General features: G+C 43.9%; 1 protein-coding gene across 1 annotated transcript; it reads right to left on the bottom strand.

The window, feature by feature from the left end:
- Positions 1 to 578: 578 nt before the first annotated feature.
- On the bottom strand, positions 579 to 8,884 carry LOC106562872 (dolichyldiphosphatase 1). Its single transcript, XM_045689806.1, has 8 exons — positions 8,602 to 8,884; positions 7,681 to 7,781; positions 5,689 to 5,773; positions 2,914 to 3,013; positions 2,683 to 2,781; positions 2,319 to 2,447; positions 2,017 to 2,106; positions 579 to 1,897 (listed from the first exon to the last, which is right to left on the bottom strand). Exons 1-8 carry the CDS (start codon positions 8,675 to 8,677, stop codon positions 1,861 to 1,863), a joined length of 717 nt encoding a protein of 238 aa, XP_045545762.1. The 5' UTR covers positions 8,678 to 8,884; the 3' UTR covers positions 579 to 1,860.
- Positions 8,885 to 14,226: the final 5,342 nt, after the last annotated feature.

The following is a 14,226-nucleotide window of genomic DNA, read 5'->3' as shown; positions in this document are numbered from 1 at the left end:
CGACATGTCCAAATAAATTGATACATTGACAACTAGGGCTGAGTTCCCCAAAAGCATTATAGCACTAAGATCATTTAGTTTAAATGGAATTAAGATGGACAAAAGATATTAGTTCTACAATCCTTTTGGGAAACAGCCTAGGGCAGGTACACCCTCCCAACCTCTTCACCTCTTGACACATCACATCAAGATGGGAAGACCATGATCATTTTATGGTGTGCAAATTTGATATCAGACAAGGTCTGATTCATGCAAATTGTTCACTGGGGGATTTGACCAATGATACACATCATTGAATTTGACTGGCATAGTTGATGATTGGGCCGCAAACAACCCCTAGTCTAAAAGCCACAATGTGATTTCTTACAGTGCATGTCTCCTGAACATAGTCATGTTAACACAAGTTGAACATCTTATTTATGTGACATGCTTGTGTATGATCTCTGTGCAAGTAGGTTCTACCTAAATGTCCAAATAATCCAAAATGACCTTCAGGATTGCATAATGATTCTTACGATGGCTCTCTTTTTAATTTACTATTATTCAAAGAAGAATTGGAGGGGGAAAAAAGCATACAATTTTAAGTAAACACTTCATTTATTTATTCAGCCTGATATGGTTACACAAAATGATAATCTAGGAGAACTACTTCCCTTTATGGAGCTAATGACATGACAATTCCAAATCAGCTTTTAACCTTCACCAGACAGCCTCAAACATCAGCTCTTGCATTTCCGAGGAACGCAGCATTAACACATGCTACAGATTGACCTGAGGTTTAATAAAAAATGTAAATAAAAACATTGCCCCTCAGCAGTCATATCGTTTGTTTTTTCACCAGATGATATGGAATGTTTTGAAAAGACCGGTAAAAAGAAAGTTAGGAATGACAAGTGTTAAGCCACTGTTTCATGTTCTCTAGAACCGCAAAAAGAAAAGGAAAAATATAAGTCCCAGGTTTGTGCTCCTGGGGTGTCAGACATGCAGGGAGAAAGGGGTTGAGAAAACACTCCTTCGCTCCCTGTGTGGAAGAGGAATAGAAAAAGAACAGAGCCCCTTATGTTATGGCTCGTTTCTCTTCTTCTGCAGCATCTCAAACATAATCGAGACCTCAAGTTGTACAGAAGGTACACTAGCCTTGGCTTGTACAGTATGTGAGGGCTTAAATGCCTGCAAGTCCATTTTGGAACCGAATACATTGGGCTGACAAGATGTATCAGAGGGGGAAACTGGGGGTCTTTCACATGTAAATAGTTTTAACCCCCAAACCACCTTTCTCTTTAATTTTAACAAAGTACACATTTGTTTATATATTACATGTTATACCGGAGTTTTAAAAATGGTTCTCTTTTCTGTAATACAAGACCAAAAAAAAAACAAGGGTTTACCCCACCAATCTCATATTTCCCCCACCAGCAAACCCAAAACAAGAGTCACAAATTTCATGCTGTATTAACACCAGCCAATGTTTTGTTAATTGACAGAGCCCTCTATTGGTTTCTAAAAATCTCTTTCTTACAGTAAATGGTTACTGTCTGTGTGTGTGAGTTTACAGTTAAAGTATATATTAATTTATTATTAAATAGTATGTCTCTTTCAGGGTCTTGTATGCGTCGGGGGAGCATTTGGGCAAGCTGTACAAGAAGGAGAGGCATGTGGACGGGCTTGCTCAGGCTGCAGGCTCCGGGCCGAGTCCTGGCACTCTTTAGGTCCACCTGTAAATGGGTTGGCCCTTTTTTCATTTCAACCAGGTCAGTCCAGAAGATGATTCTCCAGTGTGTTTTTTTTATGAGCGAGTGTGTGTGTGTGTGTGCATACGTGTGTGGTCCTTTACTCAGTTTCACCAAGGAACTGCTACGATCACTGAAGTTTTGTTCCAAGCTTCCGTTGTCTGTTTCTGGAGGATAAGCAGACATTCAAACCATTACTAAACATGTAAACATGGTTGAAAACATCTCAATATGAAGTCCCAGATTGCTTTTCCACCTAATATGGTGATTAAAATATATAACTCACCTTGCCTCTGATCTAGTCACCGTGTACTCAAACCACAGGATGTTGGGGATCAGGCTTGTGTCCCTCACCAGAAAAAACTCTGATATTGGCCTGTCAGCAGTCATGGTTTGGGAGAGAGGTGGGACAAAGTTAAAAATGGGAGAAACAATAGAAAAATACATAATATCAAATGAAAAACATCAGATTCACTGAGAATCTGTAGCTACAGTGCATTCTGCCCAAATCTGTGCCATGCTCTGAAGGCTCACTTTCTGCTAAGCCTGCCCCCCCCCCCCCCCCCGAGAGGTGTCCCCATTCTTTACCATGCTGCCATCTTGGGGAATAGCGGTGTCAGCACCTCCTGTGTGAAGAAGAACCAGACTACTCCGATGGTGCTACCGGTCACTCCACCGTAGAATACCTGACTCCAGGTGTGGTACAACAGGTAAACCCTGAGAAAAAAAATAAAAAATAAATAAACACAATTTAGTCATTGAGCATTTTTAAATAAAAATCACGCAATTTTTGGGTTGAGCTAATTACGACATTTATTAACAGCAAAACTATTTGAGGAGTTGGGACCAAATTGAGCAACTGTGTCATGCTCTAAAAATACATTCAAATCAATATTTTTCTATTTATACTAACTCTCCTCCTTCCCTCCATTGTCATCCCTCCCGCCCTCACCTGCTGTATGACACGGAGAAGGCCACACCTAACAAGGTGATGGACAGTATATGTCTCCACAGCAGCTCCACACAGCGAGCATTGTTCGTTTGATGCATTCTAGACATGGGCAAAGTGCATCAGCCAACATCAAATGTCACGTATGAATAATGACTATGAAAAATAATTATTTTCGTGGCCATTTTATTTATTTATTTTTAAGAAATGTAGTCTGGGAGAGAAGTCACTCACCTTAAATAAAGAAAAAGAAAGAAGTAAACAACAAAAAACCAGATGAACTGGGAATGACTGGAGGGCATCCCATACTCAGTGGTCAGGGTTGCGTGAGCGCCTATCGGGGAAGAGAATAGACATGGGGTTAACCACATGCTACGAAATTAATCACAAATAGACGGCTTTAGGCCGTAGCCAGACATACGGATGATATTAAAACTGTTGAAAAACAAATGCTTTCGTTAATGTCCATTTTCGTTTGTCAAAAGTTTAATTGAACTTTTGATGGACAGTCAGGCGAGTTTCATATGTAAAAACGACAGGCAAAACTGTAGATAGTTCCCATTCCCCTCCACTGTCCATCAACATAGGCACCGTAAAAATCCATTGACTCATCTGTGTTTGACAGATACAAAAATCGGTGTCTGGCCGGGCAAGACAAAACCTATTCCCCCTCGGGAGACTGAAAAGATTTGGCATGGGTCCTCAGATCCTCAAAAAGTTATACATCTGCACCATCGAGAACATTGACTGTTTGCATCACTGCCTGGTATGGCAGCTGCTCGGCTTCCGACCGCTAGAGAGGGTAGTACGTACGGCCCAGTACATCACTGGGGCAAAGCTTCCTACCATCCAGGACCTTAATACCAGGCAGTGTCAGAGGAAGGCCCTAAAAATTGTCAGACTCCAGCCACCCTAGTCATAGACTTCTCTGCTACCGGAGCACCAAGTCTAGGTCCAAGAGGCTTCTAAACAGCAGCTTCTACCCCCAAGCCAAAAGACTCCTGAACAGCTAATCAAATGGCTACCCAGACTATTTGCATTGCCCCCCCCCTCCTCTCTTTTACACTGCTGCTACTACTCTCTGTTGTTATTATCTATGCATAGTCACTTTAATAACTCTACCTACATATTACCTCGACTAACCGGTGCCCCCGCACATTGACCGGTACCCCCTGTATATAGCCTTGCTATTGTTATTTTACTGCTGCTCTTTAATTAGTTACTTTTATTTCTCTTCTTTTTTTTCCTTCTTTTTTTTACTTATCAGGTATTTTTCTTAAAACTGCATTGTTGGTTAAGGGCTTGTACGTAAGCCTTTCACTGTAAGGTCTACTCCTGTTGTATTCGGCGCATGTGACAAATACAATTTGATTTGACCCAGTGTACAGTCGTGGCCAAACGTTTTGAGAATGACACAAATATTAATTTTCACAAAGTCTGCCTCAGTTTGTATGATGGCAATTTGCATATACTCCAGAATGTTATTAAGAGTGATCAGATGAATTGCAATTAATTGCTAAGTCCCTCTTTGCCATGCAAATGAACTGAATCCCCAAAAACCATTTCCACTGCATTTCAGCCCTGCCACAAAAGGACCAGCTGTCAGTGATTATCTCGTTAACACAGGTGTGAGTGTTGACGAGGACAAGGCTGGAGATCACTCTGTCATGCTGATTGAGTTTGAATAACAGACTGGAAGCTTCAAAAGGAGGGTGGTGCTTGGAATCATTGTTCTTCCTCTGTCAACCATGGTTACCTGCAAGGAAACACGTGCCGTCATCATTGCTTTGCACAAAAAGGGCTTTACGGGCAAGGATATTGCTGCCAGTAAGATTGCACCTAAATCACCCTTTTATCAGATCATCAAGAACTTCAAGGAGAGCGGTTCAATTGTTGTGAAGAAGGCTTCAGGGTGCCCAAGAAAGTCCAGCAAGGGCCAGGACCATCTCCTAAAGTTGATTCAGCTGCGGGATCGGGGCACCAGTACAGAGCTTGCTCAGGAATGGCAGCAGGCAGGTGTGAGTGCATTGGCACGCACAGTGAGGTAAAGACTTTTGGAGGATGGCCTGGTGTCAAGAAGGGCAGCAAAGAAGCCACTTCTCTCCAGGAAAAACATCAGGGACAGACTGATATTCTGCAAAAGGTACAGGGATTGGACTGCTGAGGACTGGGGTAAAGTTGTTTTCTCTAATGAATCCCCTTTCCGATTGTTTGGAGCAGCCGGAAAAAAGCTTGTCCAGAGAAGACAAGGTGAGCGCTACCACCAGTCCTGTGTCATGCCAACAGTAAAGCATCCTGAGACCATTCATGTTTGGGGTTGCTTCTCAGCCAAGGGAGTGGGCTCACTCACAATTTTTCCTAAGAACACAGCCATGAATAAAGAATGGTACCAACACATCCTCCGAGAGCAACTTCTCCCAACCATCCAGGAACAGTTTGGTGACGAACAATGCCTTTTCCAGCATGATGGAGCACCTTGCCATAAGGCAAAAGTGATAACTAAGTGGCTCAGGGAACAAAACATCGATATTTTGGGTCCATGGCCAGGAAACTCCCCAGACCTTAATCCCATTGAGAACTTGTGGTCAATCCTCAAGAGGCAGGTGGACAAACAAAAAAACATGAATTCTGACAAACTCCAAGCATTGATTACGCAATAATGGGCTGCCGTCAGTCAGGATGTGGCCCAGAAGTTAATTGACAGCATGCCAGGGTGGATTGCAGAGGTCTTGAAAAAGAAGGGTCAACACTGCAAATATTGACTCTTTGCATCAACTTTATGTAATTGTCAATAAAAGCCTTTGACACTTATGAAATGCTTGTAATTATACTTCAGTATTCCATAGTAACATCTGACAAATATCTAAAGACACTAAAGCAGCAAACTTTGTGGAAATTAATATATGTGTAAAACTTTTGGCCTTGACTGGATATTTGATGCACAGACAGACACCTATTATTGGTGTATGTACTGGGTCACTGCAGTAAGTGGCTTGTCGCTTTCCTCACCTTCACATGGGCGGGGCTCCCTTAAAATATGCTTCAGCAGCCAGTTCAGCCCTTCATTCAGTACGAGCCCACCGAAGAAGGAGATCTATGAAAGACGAATGGGAAAAGGATTAGGTGTGATAATTTGCCTAAGTCCACAATGTGAATGGATACAGCTTTTAGAAACGTGCTTACAGTAATGCAACTTTCAATATTACCCTAATCTTTAATATTAATGGCCAATGAAAATCTAATCTATACTGCTCAAAAAAATTAAGGGAACACTAAAATAACACACCCTAGATCTGAATGAAATAAATAATCTTATTAAATACTTTTTTCTTTACATAGTTGAATGTGCTGACAACAAAAATCACACAAAAATAATCAATGGAAATCCAATTTATCAACCCATGGAGGTCTGGATTTGGAGTCACACTCAAAATTAAAGTGGAAAACCACACTACAGGCTGATCCAACTTTGATGTAATGTCCTTAAAACAAGTCAAAATGAGGCTCAGTAGTGTGTGTGGCCTCCACGTGCCTGTATGACCTCCCTACAACGCCTGGGCATGCTCCTGATGAGGTGGCGGATGGTCTCCTGAGGGATCTCCTCCCAGACCTGGACTAAAGCATCCGCCAACTCCTGGACAGTCTGTGGTGCAATGTGGCGTTGGTGGATGGAGCGAGACATGATGTCCCAGATGTGCTCAATTGGATTCAGGTCTGGGGAATGGGCGGGCCAGTCCATAGCATCAATGCCTTCCTCTTGCAGGAACTGCTGACACACTCCAGCCACATGAGGTCTAGCATTGTCTTGCATTAGGAGGAACCCAGGGCCAACCGCACCAGCATATGGTCTCACAAGGGGTCTGAGGATCTCATCTCGGTACCTAATGGCAGTCAGGCTACCTCTGGCGAGCACATGGAGGGCTGTGCGGCCCCCCAAAGAAATGCCACCCCACACCATGACTGACCCACCGCCAAACCGGTCATGCTGGAGGATGTTGCAGGCAGCAGAATGTTCACCACGGCATCTCCAGACTGTCACGTCTGTCACATGTTCTCAGTGTGAACCTGCTTTCATCTGTGAAGAGCACAGGGCGCCAGTGGCAAATTTGCCAATCTTGGTGTTCTCTGGCAAATGCCAAACGTCCTGCACGGTGTTGGGCTGTAAGCACAACCGCCACCTGTGGACGTCGGGCCCGCATACCACCCTCATGAGTCTGTTTCTGACCGTTTTAGAAGACACATGCACATTTGTGGCCTGCTGGAGGTCATTTTGCAGGGCTCTGGCAGTGCTCCTCCTTGCACAAAGGCGGAGGTAGCGGTCCTGCTGCTGGGTTGTTGCCCTCCTACGGCCTCCTCCACGTCTCCTGATGTACTGGCATGTCTCCTGGTAGCGCCTCCATGCTCTGGACACTACGCTGACAGACACAGCAAACCTTCTTGCCACAGCTCGCATTGATGTGCCATCCTGGATAAGTTGCACTACCTGAGCCACTTGTGTGGGTTGTGGACTCCGTCTCATGCTACCACTAGAGTGAAAGCACCGCCAGCATTCAAAAGTGACCAAAACATCAGCCAGGAAGTATAGGAACTGAGAAGTGGTCTGTGGTCACCACCTGCAGAACCACTCCTTTATTGGGGGTGTCTTGCTAATTGCCTATAATTTCCACCTGTTGTCTATTCCATTTGCACAACAGCATGTGAAATGTATTGTCAATCAGTGTTGCTTCCTAAGTGGACAGTTTGATTTCACAGAAGTGTGATTGACTTGGAGTTACATTGTGTTGTTTAAGTGTTCCCTTTATTTTTTTGAGCAGTGTATATGACCTTGTACAAGCATTTCTGTATGTAGAGTTTTAGCATGCGTCATGTGTGAGTGTGACACGTGTCCTGTCCTCATTTAGTGGTCCAGCAGGGACTTGGGTAACCCCATTTGGGACCTCTTTTATGGATTTCTGTAATTGAGGTCCCATATGGGGCAAGGATCTGGGTTATTTTACTTACCGTGTGCAGTTCACGCTTGAACACTATGAGGGTGACAAAGCCCACAAGGATCACTATGGGTAGCAGGCTGGTGTAGGCCAACAATTGTCCAGTCAGATCACCTTTGTGGGAAAAAAATATACTATAAACAATCCCTTTGCAAGACCATTTAAACACTTGGGAGGAGCTCCCAAGTTGCTCAGCGGTCTAAGGCACTGCAATTTAGTGCTAGGCATCACTACAGATCCTGGTTCGATTCCAGGCTCTATCACAACCGGCCGTGATTGAGAGTCCCATAGGGTGGCGTACAATTGTCCCAGCATCGTCCGGGTTAGGCCGTCACTGTAAATAAGCATTTGTTCTTAACTGACTTGCCTAGTTAAATAAAGGTTAAATAAAATAAAAACAAACTATCAATTTGGTTGATAAAAAAAAAGGTACACAACCTACATATGGTTTGGCCATATTCTAGGCTTGGAATGCATAACCTTGCTAGCCAATTTACTGCCGTACAGTGTCTTTCAGCTAACTAGCTACTTTGCGATCAACAAAACCTAGCTGGCTATACTGGGCCAGTCACTAGTCAAGTAGGAAATTATACGCGACAAACTTTAAACTACATTTTATTCTGGGAATACGCTGTTTCATTATCATTTAAGTTCAACATTTTATGTATCAACGCAAACTCGAAATAGTTAACTTGGCATTGTGGACAACTTTTCCAACTGCGCATGCGGAACTGTCACACTATTTGGCAGTTAATGTTAGCAACGTTCTCTGCGGAGCTGTGTATATGCTTTTTATTGTCTCACTATTTGGCAGGTCACGTCGGTCATGCCAATTCAGTTGCAAAACATCCCACGATATCTTGCAGATTACCAAAGCATCGAGTATCTATCAGACAAATGTAACATAATAATAATGATTAGTCAATACACTTACCAGCAGGGAACTCTACGTGGGTTAGCGATATCGACCGCCATCGAGGTGGTACCGAGCAGTGTTCTTCCGACGCCATTTTACCCGGACACCGGGCAATGTGGATCGACGAATCAAAACGTAATACCAAAGTCCGTCTAACCAATACGAAACACAATCCCTTCAGCCATTCACAATACTCGAACAAACCTGTACTGGAATATAAAGGAGGAGTTATCGTCCAAAGAGGGGGTTAGATTAATCCCGCCCGGGGCCCGTGTAGTCGTGTTATGAATCTGCTGAAAATGAATTGCATTAGATTTGGAACCGGGCTGCTTCCTGGGCATGAGCCAGGTGGTCTGTTCAAAACCCACAGCAAAGTCGGTTCTAAACAAAAGTGATGTGATAACACGTGTAGTAACGCCGTGTTCAAAATCACTGGGAACTCAGAAATCTCGGACTTCTGTGAGTTCAAGACAAAATGGAACTCGGAAAAAACAACTCCGACTGGGAAAATTCGTTTTGGTCATACATCACGGAATTCCAATTCGGGAACTCGGGGCACTTTATAGAGCTCGACTTTCTGACCTGAAAATGACTGATGTGATTCAACCTTTTTTTAAATGAGTTTCCAGTTGTCGTGAAAGCACCATAATTACTAGGATTCTGTGTTTCCAATGCAGAAAGGATTGCTTTTGTTAATGAAAACAAGTTATTATATGGAAACATTTATTACATGGAAAAGTGATGTATGTTTCTGTAGGATGCACCATGCTGCCTTGTTGACAAAATGACAGAGTGATTCAGATTATTGTTCGATTTGGGAAGGGTGCGCCTCCCTCCCCATTTTCGCTGGATCATGTGACAGGCCTTGCCCAGGGTCCCAGGCTCAGCATAATCTAATCCGCCCAATGATCATAGTGCTATTGCTCGAGTCTTGTCCAATCACAGGTTCGCAACTTTCATTGGGGACAGGGGGGACATGATGTGCGCGATGTATTGTCTCTACCTTCTTGTCCTTTGTGCTGTTGTCTGTGCCCAACCATGTTTTGTGCTGCTACCATATTGTGTTGCTACCATGCTGTGTTGTCATGTGTTGCTGCCTTTCTATGTTGTCGTCTTAGGTCTCTCTTTATGTAGTGTTGTCTCTCTTGTCGTGATGTGTGTTTCGTACTATATATATATATATCCAGCCCCCCTCCCCGCAGGAGGCCTTTTGCCTTTTGGTAGGCCGTCATTGTAAATAAGAATTTGTTCTTAACTGACTTGCCTAGTTAAATAAAATAAAAAATGACCCTCCCCCACATTCTGAAATGGCATTTTTGTCCCCCCCAATTTTATCATTGCACTGTGATACAAAATGCGGCACCAGTGTGCTTTAGGACCATGCGGATGCCTCAGAGCTGTCGGGTAGGCTATTTTCTGGCTGAAATACAAGACAAAACAGAGCGTGTGGACAGGCTGTGTGAAGGCAAAGCTTCTGAAAGGCTGGTGTATAGGACCAGTATGGGAGAGATTAATAGAGGGAGCTGCTGTCTGTGTACTTGTGCTTTTTCTCTGAGTTGTACAAGCAAGCAGAGCAGAAACTGGCTACTCTTTAGTTGACTGATCCAGCTGGCAAGGTAACTGCTGTTTGACAGAAGAAAAAAAATATTTGCAGTGTTGAGCTAGTAGTGTAACTGATGTGTTACGTTATCCAATGTTTCATCCCGTCTTGACTTAAGTGAATGAACTACTAGCAGCTAGTTAGCTAGCTAGTAACTACCACAGCCAGCTCAGCTCTAGCTAGCCTCTAGCTATCTGTCAGGTAGCAGTATCTAACAGCTGTTGTGGGTATGGAAATGTTTTGTAGTCTTTGTTTCCCATTTCAACAGAAGTAAATTTGGTGATGTACCATTATACCATTAGCTAGAGCTAGCCAAAAGTTTGCTAATGTCAGCTAGCTAGTTCACTAACTTTAGTTATTTATGCCTCAATCACAAATCAAATCAAATGTATTTATACAGCCCTTCTTACATCAGCTGATATCACAAAGTGCTGTACAGAAACCCAGCCTAAAACCCCAAACAGCAAGCAATGCAGGTGAAAGGCCAAAACCTAGGAAGAAACCTAGAGAGGAACCAGGCTATGAGGGGTGGCCAGTCCTCTTCTGGCTGTGCCGGGTGGAGATTATAACAGCACATGGCCTAGATGTTCAAATGTTCATAAATGACCAGCATTGTCAAATAATAATAATCATAGTAGTTGTCGAGGGTGCAACAAGTCAGTAACACAAGAGTAAGTGTCAGTTGGCTTTTTCATAGCCGATCTTTGAGAGTATCTCTACCGCTCCTGCTGTCTCTAGAGAGTTAAAAACAGCAGGTCTGGGACAGGTAGCACGTCCGGTGAATAGGTCAGGGTTCCAGCAGGTCTGGGACAACAGGTCTGGGACAGGTAGCACATCCAGTGAACAGGTCAGGGTTCCATAGCTGCAGGCAGAACAGTTGGAACTGGAGCAGCAGCACGGCCAGGTGAACTGGGGACTGCAAGGAGTCATCAAGCCAGGTAGTCCTGAGGCATGGTCCTAGGGCTCAGGTCCTCCGAGAGAGAGAAAGAAAGAGAAAGAGAGAATTAGAGAGAGCATACTTAAATTCACACAGGACACCGGAAAAGACAAGAGAAATACTCCAGATGTGACAGACTGACCCTAGCCCCCCGACACATAAACTACTGCAGCATAAATACTGGAGGCTGAGACAGGAGGGGTCAGGAGACACTGTGGCCCCATCCGATGAAACCCCCGGACAGGGCCAAACAGGTAGGATATAACCCCACCCACTTTGCCAAAGCACAGCCTCCACACCACTGGAGGGATATCTCCAACCACCAACATACCATCCCGGGACAAGGCCGAGTATAGCCCACAAAGATCTCCGCCACGGCACAGCCCAAGGGGGGGCGCCCCAGACAGGAAGACCATGTCAGTGACTCAACCCACTCAAGTGACGCACCCCTCCCAGGGACGGCATGGAAGAACACCAGTAAGCCAGTGACTCAGCCCCCGTAATAGGGGTAGAGGCAGAGAATCCCAGTGGAAAGAGGGGAAACCGGCCAGGCAGAGACAGCAAAGGCGGTTCGTTGCTCCAGCCTTTCCGTTCACCTTCACACCCCTGGGCCAGACTACACTTAATCATAGGACCTACTGAAGAGATATGTCTTCAGTAAAGACTTAAAGGTTGAGACTGAGTCTGCGTCTCTCACATGGGTAGGCAGACTATTCCATAAAAATGGAGCTCTATAGGAGAAAGCCCTGCCTCCAGCTGTTTGCTTAGAAATTCTAGGAACAATTAGGAGCCTTGTGACCATAGCGTACGGTAGGTATGTACAGCAGGACCAAATCGGAAAGATAGGTAGGAGCAAGCCCATGTAATGCTTTGTAGGTTAGCAGTAAAACCTTGAAATCAGCCCTTGCCTTAACAGGAAGCCAGTGTAGGGAGGCTAGCACTGGAGTAATATCATCAAATTTTTGGGTTCTAGTCAGGATTCTAGCAGCCGTATTTAGCACTAACTGATGTTTATTTAGTGCTTTATCCGGGTAGCCGGAAAGTAGAGCATTGCAGTAGTCTAACCTAGAAGTAACAAAAGCATGGATTAATTTTTCTGCGTCATTTTTGGACAGAAAGTTTCTGATTTTTGCAATGTTACGTAGATGGAAAAAAGCTGTCCTTGAAACAGTCTTGATATGTTCTTCAAAAGAGAGATCAGGGTCCAGAGTAACGCCAAGGTCCTTCACAGTTTTATTTGAGACGACTGTACAACCATCCAGATTAATTGTCAGATTCAACAGAAGATCTCTTTGTTTCTTGGGACCTAGAACAAGCATCTCTGTTTTGTCAGAGTTTAAGAGTAGAAAGTTTGCAGCCATCCACTTCCTTATGTCTGAGACACAGGCTTCTAGCGAGGGCAATTTTGGGGCTTCACCATGTTTAATTGAAATGTACAGCTGTGTGTCATCCGCATAGCATTGAAATGTAACATTATGTTTTCGATTGACATCCCCAAGAGGTAAAATATATAGTGAAAACAATAGTGGTCCTAAAACGGAACCTTGAGGAACACCGAAATTTACAGTTGATTTGTTAGAGGACAAACCATTCACAGAGACAAACTGATATCTTTCCGACAGATAAGACCTAAACCTGGCCAGAACTTGTCCATGTAGACCAATTTGGGTTTCCAATCTCTCCAAAAGAATGTGGTGATCGATGATATCAAAAGCAGCACTAAGATCTAGGAGCACGAGGACAGAAGCAGAACCTCGGTCTGACGTCATTGAAAGGTCATTTACCACCTTCACAAGTGCAGTCTCAGTGCTATGATGGGGTCTAAAACCAGACTGAAGCGTTTCGTGTACATTGTTTGTCTTCAGGAAGGCAGTGAGTTGCTGCGCAACAGCTTTTTCTAAAATTTTTGAGAGGAATGGAAGATTCGATATAGGCCGATAGTTTTTTATAATTTCTCGGTCAAGATTTGGCTTTTTCAAGAGAGGCTTTATTACTGCCACTTTTAGTGAGTTTGGTACACATCCGGTGGATAGAGAGCCATTTATTATGTTCAACATAGGAGTGCCAAGCACAGAAAGCAGCTCTTTCAGTAGTTTAGTTGGAATAGGGTCCAGTATGCAGCTTGAAGGTTTAGAGGCCATGATTATTTTCATCATTGTGTCAAGAGATATATTACTAAAACACTTTAGTGTCTCCCTTGATCCTAGGTCCTGGCAGGGTTGTGCAGACTCAGGACAACAGAGCTTTGGAGGAATACGCAGATTTAAAGAGTCCGTCATTTTCCTCAAAGAAGTTCATGAATTCATCACTGCTGAAGTGAGAGCCATCCTCTCCTGGGGAATGCTGCTTTTTAGTTAACTTTGCGACAGTATCAAAAATAAATTTCGGATTGTTCTTATTTTCCTCAATTAAGTTGGAAAAATAGGATGATCGAGCAGCAGTGAGGCCTCTTCGATACTGCACGGTACTGTCTTTCCAAGCTAGTCGGAAGACTTCCAGTTTGGTGTGGCGCCATTTCCGTTCCAATTTTCTGGAAGCTTGCTTCAGAGCTTGTATATTTTCTGTATACCAGGGAGCTAGTTTCTTATGACAAATGTTTTTAGTTTTTAGGGGTGCAACTGCATCTAGGGTATTGCACAAGGTTAAATTGAGTTCCTCGGTTAGGTGGTTAACTGATTTTTGTCCTCTGACATCCTTGGGTAGGCAGAGGGAGTCTGGAAGGGCATCAAGGAATCTTTGGATTGTCTGAGAATTTATAGCACGACTTTTAATGCTTCTTGGTTGGGGTCTGAGCAGATTATTTGTTGCGATTGCGAACGTAATAAAATGGTGGTCCGATAGTCCAGGATTATGAGGGAAAACATTAAGATCCACAACATTTATTCCATGGGACAAAACTAGGTCCAGAGTATGACTGTGGCAGTGAGTAGGTCCAGAGACATGTTGGACAAAACCCACTGAGTCGATGATGGCTCCGAAAGCCTTTTGGAGTGGGTCTGTGGACTTTTCCATGTGAAATTTGAATATTATCTGCGATGACTACAAGGTACGATAGGAATTCAGGGAACTCAGTGAGGAACGCTGCATATGGCCCAGGAGGCCTGTA

The sequence above is a fragment of the Salmo salar genome, chromosome ssa11 (assembly GCF_905237065.1).
Source record: "Salmo salar chromosome ssa11, Ssal_v3.1, whole genome shotgun sequence".
NCBI lineage: Eukaryota > Metazoa > Chordata > Actinopteri > Salmoniformes > Salmonidae > Salmo > Salmo salar.
This window is presented reverse-complemented; position numbering and strand designations above follow the sequence as displayed.